Source organism: Geotrypetes seraphini, chromosome 13 (genome assembly GCF_902459505.1).
Source record: "Geotrypetes seraphini chromosome 13, aGeoSer1.1, whole genome shotgun sequence".
Taxonomy (NCBI): domain Eukaryota; kingdom Metazoa; phylum Chordata; class Amphibia; order Gymnophiona; family Dermophiidae; genus Geotrypetes; species Geotrypetes seraphini.
In genome coordinates, this window is record NC_047096.1 from 13,257,893 (window position 1) to 13,285,861 (window position 27,969).

Here is a 27,969-nt window from a genome sequence, read left to right on the forward strand (position 1 = left end):
TGTATTATAGGCATGTCTCATGTGTTTCTGGCTGTGGCTTATGATAAAATTGGACATAAAAAAAAAAATTACAAGATTTGCATGAATTATAGTAGGGGTTTGTTTTTTTTTTTTGGTTTATTTTTTGGGGGGGGAACAAAAGCACACTTCCTGAACACGTGTATTATAGACATGTCTCATGTGTTTCTGGCTGTGGCTTATGATAAAATTTGACATAAAAAAAAAATTACAAGATTTGCATGAATTATAGTAGGGTTTGTTTTTTTTTGGGGGGGGAACAAAAGCACACTTCCTGAACACGTGTATTGTAGGCATGTCTCATGTGTTTCTGGCTGTGGATTATGATAAAATTTGACATTAAAAAAAAATTACAAGATTTGCATGAATTATAGTAGGGTTTGTTTTTTTTTTTTATTTTTTTTTTGGGGGGGAACAAAAGCACACTTCCTGAACACGTGTATTGTAGGCATGTCTCATGTGTTTCTGGCTGTGGATTATGATAAAATTTGACATAAAAAAAAAATTACAAGATTTGCATGAATTATAGTAGGGGGTCTTTTTTTTGGTTTTTTTTGGGGGGGGAACCAAAGCACACTTCCTGAACAAGTGTATTATAGACATGTCTCAGGTGTTTCTGGCTGTGGCTTATGATAAAATTTGACATAAAAAAAAAAATTACAAGATATGCATGAATTATAGTAGTGTTTGGTTTTTTTTTTTGGTTTGTTTTTTTTTGGGGGGGAACAAAAGCACACTTCATGTCTCATGTGTTTCTGGCTGTGGCTTATGATAAAATTTGACATAAAAAAAAATTACAAGATTTGCATGAATTATAGTAGGGGTTTTTTGTTTTTTTTTGGTTTATTTTTTGGGGGGGATCAAAAGCACACTTTCTGAATACGTGTAATATAGGCATGTCTCATGTGTTTCTGGCTGTGGCTTATGATAAAATTTGACATAAAAAAAAATTACAAGATTTGCATGAATTATAGTAGGTTTCTTTTTTTTTTTGGTATGTTTTTTTTTTGGGGGGGAACAAAAGCACACTTCCTGAACACGTGTATTATAGGCATGTCTCATGTGTTTCTGGCTGTGGCTTATGATAAAATTTGACATAAAAAAAAAATTACAAGATTTGCATGAATTATAGTAGGGTTTGTTTTTTTTTTTGGTTTTTTTTTTTGGGGGGGAACAAAAGCACACTTCCTGAACACGTGTATTGTAGGCATGTCTCATGTGTTTCTGGCTGTGGATTATGATAAAATTTGACATAAAAAAAAAATTACAAGATTTGCATGAATTATAGTAGGGTTTGTTTTATTTTTTGGTTTTTTTTTTTGGGGGGGAACAAAAGCACACTTCCTGAACACGTGTATTGTAGGCATGTCTCATGTGTTTCTGGCTGTGGATTATGATAAAATTTGACATAAAAAAAAAATTACAAGATTTGCATGAATTATAGTAGGGGGTCTTTTTTTTTTGGTTTTTTTTTTTTGGGGGGGGAACAAAAGCACACTTCCTGAACAAGTGTATTATAGACATGTCTCATGTGTTTCTGGCTGTGGCTTATGATAAAATTTGACATAAAAAAAAATTACAAGATTTGCATGAATTATAGTAGGGTTTGTTTTTTTTTTTTGGGTTTTTATTTTTTTGGGGGGGAACAAAAGCACACTTCCTGAACACGTGTATTGTAGGCATGTCTCATGTGTTTCTGGCTGTGGATTATGATAAAATTTGACATAAAAAAAAAATTACAAGATTTGCATGAATTATAGTAGGGGGTCTTTTTTTTGGTTTTTTTTTTGGGGGGGGAACAAAAGCACACTTCCTGAACAAGTGTATTATAGACATGTCTCATGTGTTTCTGGCTGTGGCTTATGATAAAATTTGACATAAAAAAAAATTACAAGATTTGCATGAATTATAGTAGGGTTTTTTTTTTTTTTTTTGGTTTTTTTTTTGAGGGGGCAACAAAAGCACACTTCCTGAACACGTGTATTATAGACATGTCTCATGTGTTTCTGGCTGTGGCTTATGATAAAATTTGACATAAAAAAAAAATTACAAGATTTGCATGAATTATAGTAGGGGGTCTTTTTTTTGGGTTTTTTTTTTTGGGGGGAACCAAAGCACACTTCCTGAACAAGTGTATTATAGACATGTCTCATGTGTTTCTGGCTGTGGCTTATGATAAAATTTGACATAAAAAAAAAATTACAAGATATGCATGATTTATAGTAGGGTTTGTTTTTTTTTTGGTTTGTTTTTTTTTGGGGGGGAACAAAAGCACACTTCCTGAACACGTGTATTGTAGGCATGTCTCATGTGTTTCTGGCTGTGACTTATGATAAAATTTGACATAAAAAAAAATTACAAGATTTGCATGAATTATAGTAGGGTTTTTTTGGGTTTTTTTGTTTTTTTTTTTCTGGGTGGGATCAAAAGCACACTTTCTGAATACGTGTAATATAGGCATGTCTCATGTGTTTCTGGCTGTGGCTTATGATAAAATTTGACATAAAAAAAAATTACAAGATTTGCATGAATTATAGTAGGTTTCTTTTTTTTTTTGGTATGTTTTTTTTGGGGGGGAACAAAAGCACACTTCCTGAACACGTGTATTATAGGCATGTCTCATGTGTTTCTGGCTGTGGCTTATGACAAAATTTGACATAAAAAAAAAATTACAAGATTTGCATGAATTATAGTAGGGGTTTTTTTTTTGTTGTTTTTTTTTTGGGGGGGAACAAAAGCACACTTCCTGAACACGTGTATTGTAGGCATGTCTCATGTGTTTCTGGCTGTGGATTATGATAAAATTTGACATAAAAAAAAAATTACAAGATTTGCATGAATTATAGTAGGGGGTCTTTTTTTTTGGTTTTTTTTTTTTGGGGGGGGAACAAAAGCACACTTCCTGAACAAGTGTATTATAGACATGTCTCATGTGTTTCTGGCTGTGGCTTATGATAAAATTTGACATAAAAAAAAATTACAAGATTTGCATGAATTATAGTAGGGTTTGTTTTTTTTTTTTGGGTTTTTATTTTTTTGGGGGGGAACAAAAGCACACTTCCTGAACACGTGTATTGTAGGCATGTCTCATGTGTTTCTGGCTGTGGATTATGATAAAATTTGACATAAAAAAAAAATTACAAGATTTGCATGAATTATAGTAGGGGGTCTTTTTTTTGGTTTTTTTTTTGGGGGGGAACAAAAGCACACTTCCTGAACAAGTGTATTATAGACATGTCTCATGTGTTTCTGGCTGTGGCTTATGATAAAATTTGACATAAAAAAAAATTACAAGATTTGCATGAATTATAGTAGGGTTTTTTTTTTTTTTTTTTGGTTTTTTTTTGAGGGGCAACAAAAGCACACTTCCTGAACACGTGTATTATAGACATGTCTCATGTGTTTCTGGCTGTGGCTTATGATAAAATTTGACATAAAAAAAAAATTACAAGATTTGCATGAATTATAGTAGGGGGTCTTTTTTTTGGGTTTTTTTTTTTGGGGGGAACCAAAGCACACTTCCTGAACAAGTGTATTATAGACATGTCTCATGTGTTTCTGGCTGTGGCTTATGATAAAATTTGACATAAAAAAAAAATTACAAGATATGCATGATTTATAGTAGGGTTTGTTTTTTTTTTGGTTTGTTTTTTTTTGGGGGGGAACAAAAGCACACTTCCTGAACACGTGTATTGTAGGCATGTCTCATGTGTTTCTGGCTGTGACTTATGATAAAATTTGACATAAAAAAAAATTACAAGATTTGCATGAATTATAGTAGGGTTTTTTGGGGGTTTTTTGGTTTGTTTTTTCTGGGTGGGATCAAAAGCACACTTTCTGAATACGTGTAATATAGGCATGTCTCATGTGTTTCTGGCTGTGGCTTATGATAAAATTTGACATAAAAAAAAATTACAAAATTTGCATGAATTATAGTAGGTTTCTTTTTTTTTTTGGTATGTTTTTTTTGGGGGGGAACAAAAGCACACTTCCTGAACACGTTTATTATAGGCATGTCTCATGTGTTTCTGGCTGTGGCTTTTGACAAAATTTGACATAAAAAAAAAATTACAAGATTTGCATGAATTATAGTAGGGGTTTTTTTTTTTGTTGTTTTTTTTTGGGGGGGAACAAAAGCACACTTCCTCAACACGTGTATTGTAGGCATGTCTCATGTGTTTCTGGCTGTGGATTATGATAAAATTTGACATAAAAAAAAAATTACAAGATTTGCATGAATTATAGTAGGGGGTCTTTTTTTGGTTTTTTTTTTGGGGGGGAACAAAAGCACACTTCCTGAACAAGTGTATTATAGACATGTCTCATGTGTTTCTGGCTGTGGCTTATGATAAAATTTGACATAAAAAAAAAATTACAAGATATGCATGATTTATAGTAGGGTTTGTTTTTTTTTTTGGTTTGTTTTTTTTTGGGGGGAACAAAAGCACACTTCCTGAACACGTGTATTGTAGGCATGTCTCATGTGTTTCTGGCTGTGACTTATGATAAAATTTGACATTTAAAAAAATTACAAGATTTGCATGAATTATAGTAGGGTTTTTTGGGGGTTTTTTGGTTTGTTTTTTCTGGGTGGGATCAAAAGCACACTTTCTGAATACGTGTAATATAGGCATGTCTCATGTGTTTCTGGCTGTGGCTTATGATAAAATTTGACATAAAAAAAAATTACAAAATTTGCATGAATTATAGTAGGTTTCTTTTTTTTTTTGGTATGTTTTTTTTGGGGGGGAACAAAAGCACACTTCCTGAACACGTTTATTATAGGCATGTCTCATGTGTTTCTGGCTGTGGCTTTTGACAAAATTTGACATAAAAAAAAAATTACAAGATTTGCATGAATTATAGTAGGGGTTTTTTTTTTTTTGTTTTTTTTTTGGGGGGGAACAAAAGCACACTTCCTCAACACGTGTATTGTAGGCATGTCTCATGTGTTTCTGGCTGTGGATTATGATAAAATTTGACATAAAAAAAAAAATTACAAGATTTGCATGAATTATAGTAGGGGATCTTTTTTTTTTGTTTTTTTTTTGGGGGGAGAACAAAAGCACACTTCCTGAACACGTTTATTGTAGGCATGTCTCATGTGTTTCTGGCTGTGGCTTATGATAAAATTTGACATAAAAAAAAATTACAAGATTTGCATGAATTATAGTAGGGGATCTTTTTTTTTGGGTTTTTTTTTGGGGGGGGAACAAAAGCACACTTCCTGAACACGTGTATTATAGGCATGTCTCATGTGTTTCTGGCTGTGGCTTATGATAAAATTTGACATAAAAAAAAAATTACAAGATTTGCATGAATTATAGTAGAGTTTTTTGGGAGTTTTTTGGTTTGTTTTTTTTGGGAGGGAACAAAAGCACACTTCCTGAACACGTATATTATAGGCATATCTCATGTGTTTCTGGCTGTGGCTTTTGACAAAATTTGACATAAAAAAAATATTACAAGATTTGCATGAATTATAGTAGGGGATCTTTTTTTTGGGTTTTTTTTTTGGGGGGGGAACAAAAGCACACTTCCTGAACAAGTGTATTATAGACATGTCTCATGTGTTTCTGGCTGTGGCTTATGATAAAATTTGACATAAAAAAAAAATTACTAGATTTGCATGAATTATAGTAGGGTTTGTTTGTTTTTTTTTGTTTTTTTTTTTTTGGGGGGGGAACAAAAGCACACTTCCTGAACACGTGTATTATAGGTATGTCTCATGTGTTTCTGGCTGTGGCTTTTGACAAAATTTGACATAAAAAAAAAATTACAAGATTTGCATGAATTATATTAGAGTTTTTTGGGGGTTTTTTGGTTTGTTTTTTTTTGGAGGGAACAAAAGCACACTTCCTGAACACGTATATTATAGGCATATCTCATGTGTTTCTGGCTGTGGCTTTTGACAAAATTTGACATAAAAAAAAAATTACAAGATTTGCATGAATTATAGTAGGGTTTTTGGGGGGGTTTTTTGGTTTATTTTTTTGGGGGGATCAAAAGCACACTTCCTGAACACGTGTATTATAGACATGTCTCATGTGTTTCTGGCTGTGGCTTTTGATAAAATTTGACATAAAAAAAAAATTACAAGATTTGCATGAATTATAGTAGGGTTTGTTTTTTTTTTTTTGGTATGTTTTTTTTGGGGGGGAACAAAAGCACACTTCCTCAACACGTGTATTGTAGGCATGTTTCATGTGTTTCTGGCTGTGGATTATGATAAAATTTGACATTAAAAAAAAAATACAAGATTTGCATGAATTATATTAGAGTTTTTTGGGGGTTTTTTGGTTTGTTTTTTTTTGGAGGGAACAAAAGCACACTTCCTGAACACGTATATTATAGGCATATCTCATGTGTTTCTGGCTGTGGCTTTTGACAAAATTTGACATAAAAAAAAAATTACAAGATTTGCATGAATTATAGTAGGGTTTGTTTTTTTTTTTGGTATGTTTTTTTTGGGGGGGAACAAAAGCACACTTCCTCAACACGTGTATTGTAGGCATGTCTCATGTGTTTCTGGCTGTGGATTATGATAAAATTTGACATAAAAAAAAAAATACAAGATTTGCATGAATTATATTAGAGTTTTTTGGGGGTTTTTTGGTTTGTTTTTTTTTGGAGGGAACAAAAGCACACTTCCTGAACACGTATATTATAGGCATATCTCATGTGTTTCTGGCTGTGGCTTTTGACAAAATTTGACATAAAAAAAAAATTACAAGATTTGCATGAATTATAGTAGGGTTTGTTTTTTTTTTTGGTATGTTTTTTTTGGGGGGGAACAAAAGCACACTTCCTGAACACGTGTATTATAGGCATGTCTCATGTGTTTCTGGCTGTGGCTTATGATAAAATTTGACATAAAAAAAAAATTACAAGATTTGCATGAATTATAGTAGGGTTTTTGGGGGGGTTTTTTGGTTTATTTTTTGGGGGGGATCAAAAGCACACTTCCTGAACACGTGTATTATAGACATGTCTCATGTGTTTCTGGCTGTGGCTTTTGATAAAATTTGACATAAAAAAAAAATTACAAGATTTGCATGAATTATAGTAGGGTTTGTTTTTTTTTTTTGGTATGTTTTTTTTGGGGGGGAACAAAAGCACACTTCCTCAACACGTGTATTGTAGGCATGTTTCATGTGTTTCTGGCTGTGGATTATGATAAAATTTGACATTAAAAAAAAAATACAAGATTTGCATGAATTATATTAGAGTTTTTTGGGGGTTTTTTGGTTTGTTTTTTTTTGGAGGGAACAAAAGCACACTTCCTGAACACGTATATTATAGGCATATCTCATGTGTTTCTGGCTGTGGCTTTTGACAAAATTTGACATAAAAAAAAAATTACAAGATTTGCATGAATTATAGTAGGGTTTGTTTTTTTTTTTGGTATGTTTTTTTTGGGGGGGAACAAAAGCACACTTCCTCAACACGTGTATTGTAGGCATGTCTCATGTGTTTCTGGCTGTGGATTATGATAAAATTTGACATAAAAAAAAAAATACAAGATTTGCATGAATTATATTAGAGTTTTTTGGGGGTTTTTTGGTTTGTTTTTTTTTGGAGGGAACAAAAGCACACTTCCTGAACACGTATATTATAGGCATATCTCATGTGTTTCTGGCTGTGGCTTTTGACAAAATTTGACATAAAAAAAAAATTACAAGATTTGCATGAATTATAGTAGGGGATCTTTTTTTTTGGTTTTTTTTTTGGGGGGGGAACAAAAGCACACTTCCTGAACAAGTGTATTATAGACATGTCTCATGTGTTTCTGGCTGTGGCTTATGATAAAATTTGACATAAAAAAAAAATTACAAGATTTGCATGAATTATAGTAGGGTTTTTGGGGGGGTTTTTTGGTTTATTTTTTGGGGGGGATCAAAAGCACACTTCCTGAACACGTGTATTATAGACATGTCTCATGTGTTTCTGGCTGTGGCTTTTGATAAAATTTGACATAAAAAAAAAAATTACAAGATTTGCATGAATTATAGTAGGGTTTGTTTTTTTTTTTGGTATGTTTTTTTTGGGGGGGAACAAAAGCACACTTCCTGAACACGTGTATTATAGGCATGTCTCATGTGTTTCTGGCTGTGGCTTATGATAAAATTTGACATAAAAAAAAAATTACAAGATTTGCATGAATTATAGTAGGGTTTTTTGGGGGTTTTTTTGGTTTATTTTTTTGGGGGGATCAAAAGCACACTTTCTGAATACGTGTAATATAGGCATGTCTCATGTGTTTCTGGCTGTGGCTTATGATAAAATTTGACATAAAAAAAAAATTACAAGATTTGCATGAATTATAGTAGGGTTTGTTTTTTTTTTGGGCTTTTTTTTTGGTGGGGAACAAAAGCACACTTCCTGAACACGTGTATTGTAGGCATGTCTCATGTGTTTCTGGCTGTGGATTATGATAAAATTTGACATAAAAAAAAAATTACAAGATTTGCATGAATTATAGTAGGGTTTGGTTTTTTTTTTTGTTTTTTTTGGGGGGGAACAAAAGCACACTTCCTGAACACGTGTATTATAGGCATGTCTCATGTGTTTCTGGCTGTGGCTTATGATAAAATTTGACATTAAAAAAAAATTACAAGATTTGCATGAATTATAGTAGGGGTTTTTTTTTTTGTTTTTTTTTGGGGGGGAACAAAAGCACACTTCCTGAACACGTGTATTATAGGCATGTCTCATGTGTTTCTGGCTGTGGCTTATGATAAAATTTGACATAAAAAAAAAATTACAAGATTTGCATGAATTATAGTAGGGGTTTTTTTTTTTGGTTTTTTTTTTGGGGGGGAACAAAAGCACACTTCCTGAACACTGTATTATAGGCATGTCTCATGTGTTTCTGGCTGTGGATTATGATAAAATTTGATATAAAAAAAAAAATTACAAGATTTGCATGAATTATAGTAGGGGGTCTTTTTTTTTGGTTTGTTTTTTTTAGGGGGAACAAAAGCACACTTCCTGAACACTGTATTATAGGCATGTCTCATGTGTTTCTGGCTGTGGCTTATGATAAAATTTGACATAAAAAAAAAATTACAAGATTTGCATGAATTATAGTAGGGTTTGTTTTTTTTTTTGGCTTTTTTTTGGTGGGGAACAAAAGCACACTTCCTGAACACGTGTATTGTAGGCATGTCTCATGTGTTTCTGGCTGTGGATTATGATAAAATTTGACATAAAAAAAAAATTACAAGATTTGCATGAATTATAGTAGGGTTTGGTTTTTTTTTGGGGGGGGGAACAAAAGCACACTTCCTGAACACGTGTATTATAGGCATGTCTCATGTGTTTCTGGCTGTGGCTTATGATAAAATTTGACATTAAAAAAAAATTACAAGATTTGCATGAATTATAGTAGGGGTTTTTTTTTTTTGTTTTTTTTTGGGGGGGAACAAAAGCACACTTCCTGAATACGTGTATTATAGGCATGTCTCATGTGTTTCTGGCTGTGGCTTATGATAAAATTTGACATAAAAAAAAAATTACAAGATTTGCATGAATTATAGTAGGGGTTTTTTTTTTTGGTTTTTTTTTTGGGGGGGAACAAAAGCACACTTCCTGAACACTGTATTATAGGCATGTCTCATGTGTTTCTGGCTGTGGATTATGATAAAATTTGATATAAAAAAAAAAATTACAAGATTTGCATGAATTATAGTAGGGGGTCTTTTTTTTTGGTTTGTTTTTTTTAGGGGGAACAAAAGCACACTTCCTGAACACTGTATTATAGGCATGTCTCATGTGTTTCTGGCTGTGGCTTATGATAAAATTTGACATAAAAAAAAAATTACAAGATTTGCATGAATTATAGTAGAGTTTTTTGGGGTTTTTTGGTTTGTTTTTTTGGGGTGGGAACAAAAGCGCACTTCCTGAACACATGTATTATAAGCATGTCTCATGTGTTTCTGGCTGTGGCTTATGATAAAATTTGACATTAAAAAAAAATTACAAGATTTGCATGAATTATAGTAGGGGGTTTTATTTTGTTTGTTTTTGTTTTTTGGGAGGGAACAAAAGCACACTTCCTGAACACGTGTATTATAGGCATGTCTCATGTGTTTCTGGCTGTGGCTTATGATAAAATTTGACATAAAAAAAAAATTACAAGATTTGCATGAATTATAGTAGGGGTTTTTTTTTTGTTTGTTTTTGTTTTTTGGGAGGGAACAAAAGCACACTTCCTGAACACGTATATTATAGGCATGTCTCGTGTTTCTGGCTGTGGCTTATGATAAAATTTGACATAAAAAAAATTACAAATTCAAAAGCCTGTAAATTATAGGCGTTTGTGAGCCGCGTGTGTTATCTGCTACAATAGCGGGCGGCATTATGGATGTTGGTTCTTAATCTCGCTCTTTCCATGTTGTCCTGATGAAATGCAATGAGTCCTGAAGATGATGATTGCGTTGCTTTTTCCGGTACATGCGCAGAGTACACCACAAAAAAGAGGCATAAATGTGTACGTGTGACGATTTGCTATCACCAGCGACTCATCACATATAAATTTAATGACCCTTCGTGAAACTCCATGAACACCATTTGCGTGCACTTTTTTTTTGAGAATGACTCGTCTTTTTGAAATAGTTGCAATAACAGCCGCAACAGCGACTCCTTCAGATTTTACCAAGAATATTAGCGAATCTTCCCCTGTGTGTGTCTCGAGGACTGGGTTGAGAACCCCTGCTCTAAAAAGCGATGCTGGTGCACTGGTTTTTACTGGAATTCTTAAATATTCTTAGCAAACACAGTAGCAGATAATTGGCTTGACTGCAGTGAAACGCTTAAGGTCCCTCAGCAGAGAATGGGCTCGGAGTGCGGACTGTGAGTTTATATTTTTGTCTCCAGCAGTGTGACTCTAGGTCTCTCTTTCAGACACACTTCAAAGGGAGCGGATGTGTCGATAATGGCCGGAGATATGAACATGCATCCTGGAGACCTAGGCATGAGATTGTTGCGCGAGTTGACGGGGCTCCATGATGCCTTCGTGGAGACAGAACAGTTTGAGGTAAACGAATGAGCAGTCATGTTTTTATCACTTTTAATACAACGCACGAAGGAAGGGAATACCAAATACACAACAAACCAAATACCACCCATTAAAGAGTGTGGATGCTTGAAGAGCTGGGACATATATTTCTTTATTCCAGAATACGTTTTGAATTGACATAGACAACCACCATTTTCTTTTTCTGAAAGTTTGAACAGAAAAAGAGGACAAGATTCTCTTCCGTCACTCGCTGAAAACAGTATTATAAAAACTGGGACAAAAGAAAAAGAGAAATTGTATGAATTGTATGAAAGACCCCCGAGGCAGGCTAAGAGCCGAAACACTGACAGTGTCGGGTCTTGAATCTTTTTCATCTGGAATAAAGAAATATATGTCCCAGCTCTTCAAGCGTCTACACTCTCTTTATTGGGTGATATTTATTACTTTTAAAACACCCTTCAGTCCCCCTCCACATACACACTGAAGATCTCATTAGCTGTCCCTCATTGTTCAAATAAAAAAAAAACACAAAAAAGAACTGGAAAAGATGTTCCTGATACTGTCGTTTACTGTTTCAATCAAAATGTTGCAATGTCACATACGGTACACTGAGCAAAATCCATATATGGTGTGGACCCAACACGGTCTGTGTTTCGACTAAGACGGTTTCTTCAGGGGGACAAGCAAATGTGGATAAAGCCGGGACTGCCTGAAGATTGTTCTCCACTGCTGTTCTCGATCCAGATGACTCGATATTTTTAGGCTTTAGCCACATTTACTTGTCTCCTTGGACCCCTGAAGAAAGCGTCTTAGTCAAAACACGGACCGTGTTGGGTCCACACCATATATGGATTTTGCTCTGTGTATGTGACATTTAAACATTTGGATTGACTCAATAAATGACTGTATCGGGAACATCTTTTCCACGGTTCTTTTTTTTTTGTTTTGTTTTGCCTTTTCTCTGTGGAACTCCTGGGTTCTTTCTTGTTTGTTGACCAGATAGAAAATAAACCAGTTGATGTGGAGGGGAGGGAGAGGTAAGTCGTCCTATGTAATTGCCTGTTTCAGCAGGAGTTAATTTGGGAGCTGTGTTAATGTAGGAGCTCAGAGCCAGGAGTGTAGCTAGGATCCAGGATGGAAAAATTAAGATTGGTCCCCCTATAATGCCAACTCTTCCAAGGTGGAGAGGAAGGAGGAGCCCCTTCAAAGCTCCATTAAAATACATTCCCAGACCTATATAGAAAACCTGTCATACTAATAGAAACTGAAATGCAATTGATCAGAGAGACACATTTTCCAAAGCCGATATATTGCAATGAATAAACCTCTCCCTTTTACTAAGTCACGGTAGAGGTTTCTACCTCGGCCCAGAGTGCTAAATGCTCCGACACTCATGGAATTTCTGTGAGTGTCGGTGCATTTAGCGCCCCGGGCCACGGTAGAAATTTCTACTGCGGCTTAGTAGAAAGGGGGGATAAGTCTGGAACCCCCCCCCCCTTTTTTTTTCTACTTTTCTTGTCTCTTCTGTTTTTTCTCTTGCCAAAAGTCTTCTGTCCTTTTAGATATTTCTTCTCTCTCTGTCTGTTCTTTCCCTATCTTCCCCCATGATCAACATCTGTCCTCTCTGTGTCCCTATTCTCCCTCTACATTGAGCATCTTTCCTCTGAGCTCCTTATTTTACTCTAGCCAGCATCACCCCTCTGCATCCCTGTCCCTGTGCTTTCTCAGTGCCCAGCTTCTCTGTCTTTCCTATCTGTCAGCTTCTTCTGTCTTTCCTGGGTTGCCCACTGTTGGAAGCAGGATACTGAGCTTGATGGACCTTCAGACTGTCCCAGTAAGGCAGCTCTTATGTGAGACAAGTATAGGACAATCGAGCCATTGTGACATCACTGATAAGGTTGGCTTTTAGGCATTATTGGAATGAGGCATTATGATATCACAATCTCAGCTCTGGAATGTTGCTACTCTTTGGGTTTCTGCCAGGTACTTGAGACCTGGGTTGGCCACTGCTGAAAACAGTTTACTGGGCTTGATGGACCTTCAGTCTGTCCCAGTATGGCAATTTTTATGTTATCTTCTCCCCTCTCTCTTCCCATCCATCTGCACCTCTGCCCCTTGGTCCAGGATTTATCTCTCCCTCCCTCCATAGGTCCAGTGTCACACCCCCTCTTTTCCCTCCTCTATTTCTCTCTCTCGCTCTCTCTCTCTCTGGTGGAGGGAAGAATGCTGGAACTGGAGAAGGAGTGGTTAAGCCACTGTAGGTCAATGTTTAGAACAGAGGTTGGCAACCATAATCCTTGAGGGCCACAACCCCGTCGCATGTCCTGGATTTCCACAATTAATATGCAAGAGATTAGGCCGAGAAGCACCAATCTAGTCAGTCAGGTTTTCAGGATGTCCACAAGGAATATGCATGAGAGAGATTTGCATGCATTGCCTTCTCGTATGCAAACCTCTTCCATGTGCATTCCTTGTGCGTGCATATCCTGAAAACCTGACGGGCTGGGTCTATCCCCTAGGACTGAGTTGAGAACCCCCTCATGTAACCTGAAATTGGCAGTGCTTTTCTCCTCAGGGCCCCCAGGATGGATGTACCTTGCTGCCAAACAACTGCTACTGCAGCCAAAAGGAGCTGGAGCCATTTCCTCATGGAATTCGCATCGACTATATCCTGTACAAGGTAAAGCGTATCTGAACGACGATTGTAGATAACTGCCTCGAGGTAGGAGAGTTGTATTCTCTTGCTTGGCCACATGGTGTGCCGTTGACCCAAGTGACTCTAAATCAGGGGTAGCCAATTCCGGTCCTCGAGAGCCACAGGCAGGTCAGGTTTTCAGGATATCCACAATGAATATGTATGAGATAAATTTGCATGCACTGCCTCCTTGAGATGCAAATCTTATCTCATGCATATTCATTGTGGATATCCTGAAAATCTGGCCTGCCTGTGGCTCTCGAGGACCGGAATTGCCTACCCCTGCTCTAGATCAGTGGTTCCCAACCCTGTCCTGGTGGACCACCAGGCCAGTCGGGTTTTCAGGATAGACCTAATGAATATGCAGGGAGCAGATTTGCATGCCTGTCAGTTCCATTATATGCAAATCTCTCTCATGCATATTTATTAGGGCTAGCTTGAAAACCCAATTGGCCTACAGGGTTGGGAACCACTGCTCTAGATCATCTGTTAGTCATTATTGAGCTTGGTTTCAAGAGGAACTCTATTCTGTTCTGTATAGGGTGAATGCTCAGGTTCAATTAGAAGATCAAGGGAAGGGATAGGAGTCCTTTATCTATTGCAAAGTATTAAATAGCCTGTGAACAGCTCCTGGTTCACCTGTTCAATGAGTGTTTAAATCAGTGGTTCCCAAACCTGTCCTGGAGGACCCCCCCAGGCCGGTCGGGTTTTCAGGTTAGCCCTAATGAATATGCATGGAGCAGAGATGCAAATCTCTCTCATGCATATTCATTAGGACTATCCCAAAAACCTGACTGGCAGGTTGGGAACCACTGCTCCAGATGACTCGGTTTGGGTCCTCTATTTCAGCGATTCCCAACCCTGTCCTGGAGGAACACCAGGCCAATCGGGTTTTCAGGCTAGCCCTAATGAATATGCATGAGAGAGATTTGCATATGATGGAAGTGATAGGCATGCAAATTTGCTTCATGCATATTCATTAGGGCTAGCCTGAAAACCCAATTGGCCTGGTGTTCCTCCAGGACGGGGTTGGGAACCACTGCTCTATTTGAGTAAGTGGGTACAGAGGTGCCGGGGAGGGGGACGGATTTGGAGACCACTATACCTTCGATCTACATCCTGAGTTTTTTTTTCCAGGGTTTGTCTAAGTTCAGGGTGAAATGCAAACATCTAGCGACTACCACAGGCACGGCACCAGGGAAGAGCATTCCCTACTCGGACCATGAGGCGGTGATGGCAGTTCTGGTTGTGAGGAAGCAGGGACAGGGAGAGAGTCCACCAGTCAAGGCAGAAGGTAAGTCTACAGAACATCCCTTGACCTTCTGCATGTCGGCTTCAGTCGCTCAGTTAACTAACAAAGTAAATCACGACAGATAAGACCTGAATGGTCCATTCAGCCCATCCAACAATCACACTCGTTATCAATTCATGATTTAACCAACAGTTAGTTCATGTAAAAGGTCCAGTGCATTTGATGTGGTAATCTAATCTTCTATTGGTGCGTCACTTGTACCTATACAGGCTCAAGGCGACTTTAAAGAGAGGAGAGGATAGGTAGGATAGGAGGGGAGAGGTAAGATATGAAAATGTCTGGGACATTCTAGGGACAGAGGAAGCATTTAACCAGCCATGGTTACTGCATAAAGAGGACCACATAAAGTCAGTCTTATCTCTATGCGGTTTGGCGTAGCCGCTTAATTGCTCAATATTGTACGCAATCGTTTTCACCTGCTCCATTTACCTGGGAGTCTGTGGATGTAGATGTGTGATGAAATAGTCTGCATATTTGGAGGAATTCTATAATCAATGCATCCGATTTACAGTATAACGGAAAGTAGGCCCCCTACTTTAAGGCTGCCTACTGAAACCTGATTCACAGGACAGAGTTGATCCAGTCCTAGGTTTCCCCCCAGTACTTTTGTAGTTCTGATTTCTTCATTGCACTCCCTGAGCCCAGATGTGGCCCAATGTTGAATTTCCGGGGATAACGCTGCAATGCTGATCACCATTGGCTGAATATCGAGCCCAGTAATTGTGCCATCCTTTCCAGCAGAAGCAAGTAGCGATAATCGTGGCTTCCCTGTTCTCTTTCAGAGTTCAATCCCCACCTGGTGGACACTGTGAACGAAGCCCGCACTGAGATGAGGGTGGGCCTTCACACGGCAGAAAGTCAGCGCTATTCTTCAGGTCGCATGGCCATGCTGGGCCTACTTCTGCTGCTCCTGCAGGCCGGTATGGGCCTGCTCTCTTTCCTGGGGTCGGAGATGGGCCATACCTTCCCCAAGTTCTCCTTCTACATGCTGGCGTTCCTGGCTTTCGCGGTGCTGCTGGTCTCCGCGATTTGCTACGTGTTTCACACCATCGAGGTCCGGCTGCTGCAAGGCACGGAGGAGCAAATGAGGCTGGCAGTGCAGGTCCTGCAGGATAAACTGAGCAGCAGCTGAAGCCCTGAGCTGGGGCGGCAACAGGACCCACCAACCTTCTAGACTGCTATAGGAGTGGCAGCATGGGACCACATGTTCATCTTACCCTCCAACTCGCAACTTCTTCCAGACCTCTTTGCAGCATTGTCTGTTGTCCTTATCCTGTATTTTTTTTTTTTTTTTTAGAGGGTGGGGTAGAGTTGTGTCAATCTCTGCTTTTAGTCTAACATTACGGAAAATGATCAGTTTAGGACAGTTTAGGTGCTGCTTTCAGTCTAGCGCTCTCAAATCCCAGTACCATAAGGTATGGAGGGGGTGGGATAAGAGAGAAGAGAGAGAGTTAGCTATCAACCCTTTTTCCTAGCCCAGGACAGACCGTGAGAGGCACTGGGGACCAGGGTCATTGATGGGGTGGCCCTTCTTTTGAAACAGACAAATTTATTGAAGTTATCTTAAGTGTACAGAACAAGGAGAGCCATACGATGAGAAACAAAAATGTACACACCCCTGCACCATACAACTAGTCAGACTTCCCAATTTTGTAACTTTTCTCCCCAATGCAAGCTAAAAACACTCCACCCCATAACTGATGGGGCCCTTCTGTTTTTTTTTTTTGTTAGACTGAGAAGGCAGAAAATGCAAATCACCCTCTTTTAGCCTTGGTTGAAGGAAAAGACTTGTAGGATCATCAAGTGTCTGTCTCTTTCCTTTTCATTACTTCTAAATGATTGGACCTTAGGTAAACAAAGGCTTGTATGGTGGTAATCCCTTGTCGGGTTGGGAAGGGGGTGTGGGGCAAATTTACCAGTTTTCTCACAGAAAATGTTTGGAGGAGGAGATTCAAGGCCTGAACAAAGACTATGCAGAAGTCACACTTTCTATTTTTTATATAAGAACGGCCATACTAAGTCAGATCAAAGGTCCATCAAGCCCAAGATCCTGCTTCCAGCAGTGATGGTAAATAGAGAGAAATTCTGTGCTGCTAACTCTAAGGGATAGGCAATGGTTTCCTCCAAGTCTACCTTAATAATAGTATATGGACTTTTCCAAACCATTTTTTTTAACCTAGCTAGGCTCACTGCATTAACCACACCCTCCAGCAACAAATTATGGGTTAAGTGAAAAAAATATTTTCTGCAGTTTAGTTTCAACCAGTCCTTAAACACAAGAGGTTTTTAATCATTTCAATTTTTAAAACAAGTGCTCAGCAGCTCAATAGATTTTCTTCCTCAGGCATCACATTATCAAGAAAATTGTAATGTTTCCTGAAAGGTTGGAGCAATGAGAAGTGGCTTGAGGCCTTCTCTGTTGCTGTAAGTCTATTTCTGATACTGGGTTGCCGGCTGTGAGTTTTCATATGAAGTGCATCAGAGAGAATGTATTCTCTGACTTAAAATTGCAATTAAGAAATTTAATCATGAGCTTAGACCAGTGTTCCATGACTATGTCTTGCTGATATTACCCAAAGAATCATGTTATCTTGTGCTACCTAGAATCAGTGCTTATAAGGTAAATTGGATTAACTTTTCCTGCCTGCTCGTTTGTGGGTGTCTGTCTGATATTCAAACGGGTTTAACCGAGGAGGAGAGTTTCTGCCCGCTAAGTGACCTGGCATATGATACCTGGTGACACTTAACTGGTTGGTGCCACTGAATATCGCTGCTAACTGGCCTTCTCTTAACTGATTAGGATATGGGACAGGCCAGGAGGAGAGCACCTGCTTATTTGGTTAGCTAACCAGCTAAGTCACCAGCTAAAGTTAAACCAGCAAAAGCGTTGTCCTAACTTTACACACTAAAGTTAACCGGGCATCAGTCTGAACGTTGGCCCATGCTTGCTTAACTTCTGTGTGACGATTGATACACAGATATTCAAGGCTGGGAGCCCTGCAATGCCCCAGCATTGAATATGAAGGGTCGGTTCAGCTGGCTCTGAGTCGCTCAGATGCCACGGGCTGGTGGTGTGTGTTTTCGTGATGCAGTCATAACCAAGTTAACAGTGCAGGTTGTGTACAATTGATGACATGCTCTGCATGGCGTAAACAATTTCTATATGCATTACCACAATAATACATTCCAGGAAAGATTTGCAAAGGACCCTAAAGGCAGTTTTGCAGATTCTGGTGGTAGTTAGTACTGCCTTGGCCGATGGTTCTGGCCAACATTTTTGCCACCGTTTGCCCCAAAATTTTTCCCTTTCCAGTAACCCCCCCCCCCCCCAACACACACACACACACTCACTCACACTCCCTCTTCTTTTGTGAGATGTCATCTTCCTTGGGAAATGTGCATGTATGATGTATTTTGCATGTTTCTGTTTCTCCAGAGGCTGGTTTCTTGACCTTTGCAGTTCCATATGTCTCCCTGATTCTGGCTGTAATTATATCCTGTAGTTGGGAGTCTATGGATTACATGTGTGATAAAAAAAATGAAATGGTCTGTCTGCATTTAGGAGTTCTATAATCAGTGCATCTGCTTTAGAGCATAAAGGAAAGTAGGCCTCTGCTTTTAAGGCTCCCTACTGCAACCAGATTCACAGGACAGGGTTGATCAAGTCCTGGGTTTCCTCCAGTGCATGCTGGGATTTGTAGTTCTGATTTCTTCATTGCATTCCCTAAGACAGGGGTAGGCAATTCCGGTCCTTGAGAGCCAGATCCAGGTCAGGTTTTCAGGATATCCACAATGAATATGTATGAGATGGATTTGCATGCACTGCCTCCTTGAGATGCAAATCTATCTCATGCTTATTTATTGTGGATATCATGATAACCTGACCTGGCTCCGACTCTTGAGGACCGGAACTGCCTAGCCCTGGTCTAGACCAGTGGTCTCAAACGCACGGCCCACTAGGAACTATTTTGAAACCCTTGGTATTTTACCATTGTTCTGGATCGTTGTTCACCTCACTTCTGTAACCACGCACGCGCTTTCCTGCATCTGTATGAGATTGTGAGGCGGAGTGTAGAGGACATTCGCGTACAGACGCAGGAAAGCACTTGCGTGAGATTACAGCACTGAGGCGGGCAACGGTCTAGAACATAAGGTAACCATTGGAGGCAGTAATCTCGTGAACACTCATGAAATTCGGCACCTCTCCTGGAGGTTGTGCCCGGCGCTGGAGGAGGTTGCAGACGTGACCACCAGACACTTAAGGCACAAGTTTTCCAGGCACAAGTCGGATATTGATTCTCCCCTCTACAAAAAAAGCCTTAGAGAACTACACCAAAATCTTGTCTGGTGGAGTTGATACTTTAGAATCTAAATCGCAATTTTGCATGAAGTAAAACTCGTTAGTTTATAAATCTTTCCTTAATTACTTCTGATAATTTCAGCTATACACAACTGAAAGCAGTGTAACATGCAGAAAAAAAACTATCTAAACTTTGCTTTCTGCATGTTGCACTACTTTCAGCTGTGTATAGCTGAAATTATCAGAAGCAATTAAAGATTTATAAACTATAACGAGTTTTACCTCATGCAAAGTTGTCATTTCTTTAATAAGACATTAAAACTATTTTTTTTCTGTGGCCCTCCAACGTACCTACAAATCCAAACTGTGGCCCTTCAAAGGGTTTGAGTTTGAGACCGCTGGTCTATACCATTCTCCCAGGGGAGCACAGAACAGTTTACATGAGGTTAAAAAGCACCATATAAACATGTACTGTTATGCATGGTGTGGCATTAAGTTCTGTTAGAACCCCATACTGGTTCCGAAGAGGCTAGTGATCCACCCCAGCACTTTAGTCAATGCTAGGGGGAGGATCACTGTCATTTCTCCCCTTTCTAACAGCAAAAAACCTTTAAGTTCCTGTAACAAATAAGGATCCAAGTATGACATATATAAAACCCTCAATAACTTTATTTTAAAGTATTTAACAGCATGAACATATAAAACCTGGAGTTAAGTTGGTGAAAATAGAGGATGGACGGGCTGTACAGGACAAAATGGAGGTGAATCGAGTCCGATCACAACAATTATTTACGTAGGAAAGTACTATTGCAAAAGTGACACAACTGTTTGCAGGGCCTAGACAAAAAAGGAGACGGACATTTTGGGGATTCAAGAATCTGTACTACATTCTAGCTTGAGAACAAAATGAATGCTCCACAGTCAGAGCAATCCAAACGATGAGAACAAAAAAACTGGATGAGGATGTTCTGAAAGATGATTCATTTATTACTTTCCACAATATAACAAATACAAATTGATGTTTATCCTACCAGCCCCTATACATGTCTTTAAACATGTCATCACAACAGTTATTTTGGTGACACGTGTACTGTTTTTAGACTACATTTTTATCTGAGACTTTTATATCAACCTGGACCCCTGAGGAAGGCATGTCCACCGAAACACGGACTGTGGCGGGGTTGATAGGACAAACATGTGGACTATCAATTTGTATTTGTTATATTGTGGAAAGTAATAAATAAATAAATCTTCTTTCAGAACATCCTCATCTATTATTCTAGCTCAACTTGCTTTTAGGCACAGGCGTCCTGGGGACGGAAGGTCCCGCCCACTTCACCCCATCAGTAATGAAGTGTTGGATGGCATCAGGGAGGTGAGAAAGTCAGAAATAGTTTACCTTAAAGTTTAGCAAGAGCCTATAAGCTCTGCCTAGGACTCCCGTCTCTGAAACCTCAGCAATGCTCACAAGGAAAGTACGTTTGAGCAAGGATGTTCCCAGCACTGGCCATTTCCCCACCCAGTTGGCAGTAACCCACCATCAGTCGCCACTTCCCTCCACAGCGGATCACAGGTTTGCAGCTCATTGCTTGCTACACAAATCTGAAAGGCCATGGAGCTGTTCCGTGATCTCACTCAGGCGTTTTTCATCTTGGAAAGTGATCAGGGCATTCCGCTTATCCACTACCTCTAGCATCTTGTTCAAAGTCTCCTCTTCTTCCGCTCTATCCTGGGATGTCTTCAGCTGATCTGGAAAACGAGACCGAGAAATTCCCATATTACCCCCCATCTGTGCCAAATGTATCCTCCGCCCATCCCCAAAACGTGTAAATGATGTTTCTGGGCCACAGCACATGTTCCCTCAAGCCTAATATCCTGTTTTGCAGATTGTATGATGAGCAGGTTACGTGGAAATAACCAGCAAAACAACGGGGAAATCCTACCACGGCCAGACTACGAAGCGGTGGCTAATAACTGGTAGTGGATCAGTTCACTGGTTTGTCCAATCATTTCTTAAATCCAGGGGTGTAGCAAGGATGGGAGGCATCCCTCTCCTGCCCTCCTCCCTGTCCCTGATCGCCCCTGCCATGCGAGCGTCTTCCCCGTACCTCTAATTGTTCACTGCCATAAGTAACCTCAACGTGCTCCTCAGAAACCTGGCGGATCTCCTTCTGATGTCACTTCCTGTGTGTGGAACCCGAAAGTGACATCCGCGGGAGAGCTGACACGGTCGCGAGGAAAACGGTTGTTGCTTGTGGAGGCGAACAGCTAGGGAAGGGGGCACACACGTAGTGGGAAGAGGAGGGAAGCTGGTGCCCTCAACAACATGGTGCCTGGGGCGGACTGCCCCCACCCCTACTATGCCACTGCTTAAACTATACTAGTAACCATGACAACCACATCATCCAGCAACCAGTTCTGCAGTGTATGTTACTTGTGAAGTATTTAAACTGATTTTGGCCACCTAGTTTCAGGCAAAACAGAATCTGCATATAAAGTACACCATTCAATTCTCACTGAAACCAAAATTAGCTCAGCCCCTGAACAGAAGCCTCTACCTTCCATACACATGGTGGGGGGATTTATCACTCGTGGTCAAGAGGGGACAGGAGCAATTCTCAGTCACTCCTGCCCATGCCAGAGTTCTAGCAACTATTGTATCGGTGGGCTGTGGCATGGGCAGGAGTGACGGGGGTTCGTTCCTGACCCCTCTAAACTACTAATGATACAGGAGACCCAGGGAAGCCTACATCTGGTCCAGGAGGAGTAGGGGACCAAATCCAAATTTCAGATCGGTTTCGACAACAAAATTAAAAAAAAAAAAAAAAAATTCAGTCAGCCTCTATACTTATTACACTTTTCCCTCTAAATTTGCAGGATTAGAACTCATGATTTCGCTTATTCGCGAATTTCTAAACCATGACCCATCCCCGCCTGCCGGACCTCTCCAGACTGTACCTGGTGGCGTAGCGGTGAAGTGGGTTAGGAGCGATCTACGCTCCTGCCCCGTGCAGGGCAGTCAACAAAAATGGCTGACGTGAGTTCCCACTGAAGTTGTGGGTTCAAATCCCACACTGCTCCTTGTGACCCTGAGCAAGTCACTTAATCCTCCACTGCCCCAGGTACATTAGACAGATTGTGAGCTAACCAGGACAGATAGGGAAAATGCTTAATACGCCTTGTCCAAGTAGTATATATATATATATATATATAAAAAAAAAGAGAAACCACCTGAAGCTCAGAGTAAATTCTTAGAACATGGAAAAGATGGGGCATACTGTAGCCCTCGACTTGATCCAAATCATTAGACTGCGAGACTAGAGGGTGGTTTGTTTTTTTCCAAATGCAGAACCACACACTAGAAGGAATGATTAAATTAAAAAAAAAAACCTGTTCTAACCTCACAGAGCAAAATAAAACCATATAACCCTGTTTCAGCTAGCACTTGCCATAGAGACTGAATACAAAGTGTTAATCTTTAAAGAGATACAATGCTAAAACGGAGGTTTCACTCGTATGTAAATTTCTTCCTCTGAAACGGTAATAATAGGAAATGAATTTGCAATGTCAAAGACCAGGCAGGTGTGCCATTTCAATTTTATTCTCTTTTTATAGATTGAAAGGTTTGCGTTTTATTGCCGAGGCAAGCCTTCGCTAAAACATGGCTTTGAGGGGTTTCACTTTGACGGAATAATTTTTTGATTTATTCATTCCTTTTGGATTTGGGTTCTACTTTTTATTTTTTTTTGCTTCTTGAATTACCTCCTCTAGAGTCTACCGAATCCTCAGCCAGCTAGTTCTTACCGTCTATGTCCATGTAGCTCCTGAGTTCCTGCTCCAGAAGACTCTGTCTCTCTTCCAGTTCCAACTCCTGCACGCTACAAAGTGGAGAGGGGGGAGGGAACAAACAATATGCATGTAAAACCCACACACTGGTGCCATCCCATGGTCCCTCCGAGTGTGCTTGAAGCAAAATATGCAACAATGCCTCCCTCCCACCCCCCTCCCCAATTAAGGTACAGAGCAGAGATGGCAGGCTCCGACCTTCCAAACATGATTGCTGACAAACGTGAAGCTTCTGACACTCAAAGGGACCCCAGAAGGTAACTGAAAGAGAGACTTCCTTTCCAAACCTCAAGAGACGATCACCCTGTTATCCTGTACATTTTGGGTAATGAAGAAGGATCAATCTAAGAAAAGTTCTGTACAGCCCCAGGATAAACCAAAAAGCTGTAAGGTCAGCGTCAAACCTTGCTATGCAGATGCGATTTCTCTCATGGTCGCTGAATGTAAGTCTACCTCATACACGTTTACCATGGGAGCCCTGAAAATTTGACTGGTGGTATGCCTCCAGGAGAGGCTTGGGAAGCACTGGGTCTATAGACTCACTAATAGTGCCCCCCCTCCCCCAGCACCCTCCCGATTCCTTGCCACCGGCACTACTCCACCCCCCACCCCCCCTGAGAAACGGCATCACCCCCCTGCATGCGAAACCCCCCCCTAGAACCGGCATTGCCCCCCCCCCCCGTGATCCAACATCACCCCCCCACTCACGTTGCCCCCTCCCCCCCCCCGTGATCCAGGATCTTCGGGCACCGGCATGTCCTGTGCGTTGGTGCTGATGCCAGATTGGGGTAAGGGATTGTGTTTGGCGCATGGGCAGGGGATGCTGGATCACGAGGAGGCGATGCAAGCGGGGGATGGGGGGCTCACAAATCAAAGTCAACACTTGGTTTGTGAGGTACAATTTGCGAGAATGTTTTGCTCATGCAAAACACTCGCAAACCACGTTACTCGCAAACTGAGGTTTGACTGTACTAGCAGCAGCGAATGCAAGTGTATCTCATATATATATTCGTTGTGGAAATCCTGAAGAGCAGGCTAGGCTGTGGACCTTGAGGACTGGATTTGAGGACCCCCCCTAATCTATGGCAAACTGGAGGAAGAGAAGTCCGCAAGAGAAGGGTTCTTAATTACAGAAAGGGGATACCATTCCTCCAGATATAATACAACTATTATAAAATGGACTAAGGTGGGCAGAAGACTCCGGATCCTCACTTCATGAACCCCTCAAAATACCTTGGGTGCCAAAGTGCCGAACTCCTTTTTTTAACCTTCTCACAAATTTACAGTACATGTTTGGTATTCCTTACGCAATCATGAGATTAGACTCCTCCGACACCAAAACGTTCTTCTCTTGGACGAGCAAAAGCCACCGATTTACCAGCTCAGACTGACCTGGCTCTAGAAGGGACAGAAAGGGAGTCGGATTATCAGCGACTTCACAGCATCTGATGTGAATAAGTAGTTGGGGGAAGCTGTTACAAATTCATTCTCTGCTGCATTTAACATTTGGAACAACGGTCCAGTAAGCCTAGAGTGGGTTTTGTAATAGGAAATGCAGCTTTCTGAGCCTTACAGGTTTTTTTCTTCTGTCCCCCTATGTTTGTAGCCTAGACGTAATGATAGGTGGGATATGAAATACAGTACTTATCTCTTCAAAGATGCTTTTAATCTATGATTTTCTCAACCAAAATTTCTTTTTAACTTGCTATTTTAAAGTCCTATTCCCCTTATGTTATTTTCCTTTATATGTTCCTCTACTCCTGAAAAGAAATTGTAACTTCTCCCTTTTTTGCTTCCCTAGTCGTGTATTGTCTTTTTCTTTTTTTTTTTTTTAAGTTTGTTTTTTAATCAATATTGTATTAGTTGTTATATTTTAAATTTGTATTGTACATCGCTTAGGAAATTAAATAGGCGATTTATCAAGCATTAATAAAACTTGAAACTTAAATAAACTTGAACTGTGATTAAGGTCTCCTGGGGAGGAGAGAGGTCTGATTGTGAATAAAAGGTTTGTGGTACTGGAGTCTGAGTAAGAGAAAATTTAGACTGAACTAGAAGCCCAAAAGAATCAGGGGAACAGTGCCTGCCTTGATAAAAAAATAGAGGGGGGGGGAGAGAATGTGGTCAGACAAGAGCTTTGTTTAAAGCTCCAGAGGAATATCCAGATTTGTCCTGGAGACCACAGACATTGTTACAATCCAGAAAGCTGCAGTTTATAAACTGATGGAATCAGTAATGTGCGAGAAAGTGCTTACTAGGAAAACTCACTACATTATTTTTATGAAAAAAGATAGGATCCCATCAATTGCTACGACACAGAGCTGGCAAGAGTACCTTGCTATAGGTATTTAAATACACTTCTCTCTCTGTATTCGCGGTTTCAGCAATCGCGATTTCAATTATTCGCGGTTTTTAGCTTGCTGGCTCCTCCCCCCAAATTACATCAGCTTGCTTAGAGAAATTGCCGAGTCCAAGTGTTTACAGAGAAAATAGCCGATTCCCGACACTTTCATCACCGTGTTTTGCCTCTCCTTCAGGAACAGGCCAGGTCTCCCACCACTTTATTTGTGGTTTCACGATGGTTTTTAATAGAAAACAGCAAACAACATATGAAAAAGTTATTTGCGGGTCTGTTAATCCCCTATCACAGCGAATATGGAGGGAGAAGTGTATAGAAAAAAACCATGAACTTCACCACTCCCAACCATGTTTCTGAAAATCTACATCAGCTTGCCGAGATTTTCCTGGCTACATCTAATCCTGGCCATCAACTCAACACTTACCTTGGTCTTCTCTGAGAGACAGTTCTAGCCCTATTCCCTGTCCTTCCAGCTGACTGTAACGCTCTTCAATCTCCTCCAGGCGCCTCTGAATTGACTAAAGAGGGAACAAAAAGAGGGGGAATAAGTCACAAAACAAATGGAAGAGGTGTGTGGGGGGAAGTCGGTCTGGAGGTGCTACACAGGGGAATAGGAGGGATGGAAAGCTGCTGTGCATGGAGGAGAGAGGAAGAATTGGTGGAGATGAAATGGAGGAGAGGAAGAAGAGATGCTACAGAGATAGGGGTGAGAGGGAGATATCCTGCATATGATGGAGGGGAGGGAGACATGCATGGAGAAGAGAGAGGAAGAAATGCTGGATATAGGGGCAGAGGGCAGGGAGAAATGGTGCATGGGGGAGAAAGAAATGGTGCACAAGATAATGGAGGGGAGGAAGGGAGAGATGGAGATATCCTGCATATGGTGGAGATGAGGGAGACATGCATGGAGAAGGGAGAGGAAGAAATGCTGGACATAGGGGCAGAGGGCAGGGGGAAATGGTGCATGGGGGGGAGAAAGAAATGGTGCACAAGATAATGGAGGGGAGGAAGGAAGAGATGCTGCATGAAGGGGAATAGAGAGGTTTGACCCAAGGCACAAGGCAGGGAGAGAGAGAGAGATGGTTTATAAGCGAGAAAGAAAGAAATGTTGGATATGACAGTGGAAGGGAAGGTACAGAGATGTTAGATGTATGGTGAGCACAGAGAAAGAAAAAAAATGGCAAATGGGCAGGAGACCCTGGTGAACGAGTTAACAGATGACATACCGAAACCAGAGCCTGGGACCCACATGATTTGAATAATAAAATGACTATACAAAGTAGGGTAAATACTGTATAGACAATTACTGATATTCAATTCATTAAAATGCTATACCAAGAATACCATAACATAAAATTAATTAAATATTTAATTTATTGATTTCTTTAATTCAATTCATATCCTAAAAACTAACAAAATTGATTTCATCTACATTTAAAATCTAACATAACATGTAATACAAAGTGGAAAGTGCTACTAATAACAAAATCATAGGCTGGGGAAAGCTACAGGTACAGCTACAAGCTAAGCTTTAAAATAGAGTCCATCAATCAGTCTTCAGGGTTCTTAATGATGTTAAGTTTTGAAGCCATTCAGGCCCAATGAAGTTCACTTATCTTGATGATGAGTCAATTAAAGTCCCAATATCTCCTTGAGTCGTAATCCGTAAACTTGACCAAGCCTCCTTATATTCATAATCCAATACGAAATGCTTAATCAGTTCTGAGGTTCTCTCTTCTTAATCCTTAAAGTTTTCCAGTTTTAATTTCTTATATGGTTCAATCAGCATAAGCACTTTGCATTACATGTTATGTTAGATTTTAAATGTAGATGAAATCAATTTTGTTAGTTTTTAGGATATGAATTGAATTGAAGAAATCAATAAATTAAACAGTTAATTAATTTTATGTTATGGTATTCTTGGTATAGCATTTGAATAATAAAATGACCAGACAAGAACAGGTAGAAAAAATAATTTTATTTTCTGTTTTGTGATTACAATACGTCAGATTTTAAATGTGTAAGATAGTGAGCGTGAGCTGGGATCTAACAGAGAGAGAGAGGAAAAGTATTTTTTTTGTTTGTTTTGATTACACTCCAATGCTGGCATGGGGCTGGAGTAGGGCAAAGAGGGGGTGGGTGGGTGAAGAGGCTACAAAATAAACCCACCAGGACATTTGATTAAAAAAACACAAAAAAACACCCTAGTGGCCTGAAAAGTGAATTGAATCAAATTGAAATATCAATTCAATAGGCTGAATCGAATCGAAAAATTTTCCCCGAATCGGGCAGCACTACTAGACACTCCACAGCCGAACAATGGACCAAATATGGTAATCAGGGGATATAAATTAGAGAATGACACTGTGACAAAATTCATCACCGTTCCCGTCCCCGTGGATAACCGCAGTAAACCATC

The 27,969-nt window shown here is 39.8% G+C and overlaps 2 protein-coding genes across 5 annotated transcripts in view; one reads left to right on the forward strand and one right to left on the reverse strand.

The window, feature by feature from the left end:
• Positions 1-18,593, forward strand: part of SMPD2 (sphingomyelin phosphodiesterase 2) — a 53,091-nt gene extending 34,498 nt beyond the window's left edge. For both annotated transcript variants that reach the window (XM_033919365.1, XM_033919364.1), the window contains 4 exons: positions 10,924-11,056; positions 13,614-13,718; positions 14,871-15,027; positions 15,828-18,593. In XM_033919365.1, the coding sequence (XP_033775256.1) occupies positions 10,924-11,056; positions 13,614-13,718; positions 14,871-15,027; positions 15,828-16,177 (745 nt within the window). In that variant the 3' untranslated portion in view covers positions 16,178-18,593. The remainder of the gene's footprint in view (positions 1-10,923; positions 11,057-13,613; positions 13,719-14,870; positions 15,028-15,827) is intronic.
• Positions 18,594-19,987: 1,394 nt separating this feature from the next.
• The window catches only part of MICAL1 (microtubule associated monooxygenase, calponin and LIM domain containing 1), a 67,324-nt gene continuing 59,342 nt past the window's right edge, over positions 19,988-27,969 (reverse strand). For all 3 annotated transcript variants that reach the window (XM_033917858.1, XM_033917860.1, XM_033917859.1), the window contains exons 22-25: positions 25,975-26,068; positions 24,499-24,589; positions 23,150-23,223; positions 19,988-21,094 (exon numbers count right to left, since the gene is read on the reverse strand). In XM_033917858.1, coding sequence (XP_033773749.1) covers positions 20,928-21,094; positions 23,150-23,223; positions 24,499-24,589; positions 25,975-26,068 — 426 coding nt within the window. In that variant the 3' untranslated portion in view covers positions 19,988-20,927. The remainder of the gene's footprint in view (positions 21,095-23,149; positions 23,224-24,498; positions 24,590-25,974; positions 26,069-27,969) is intronic.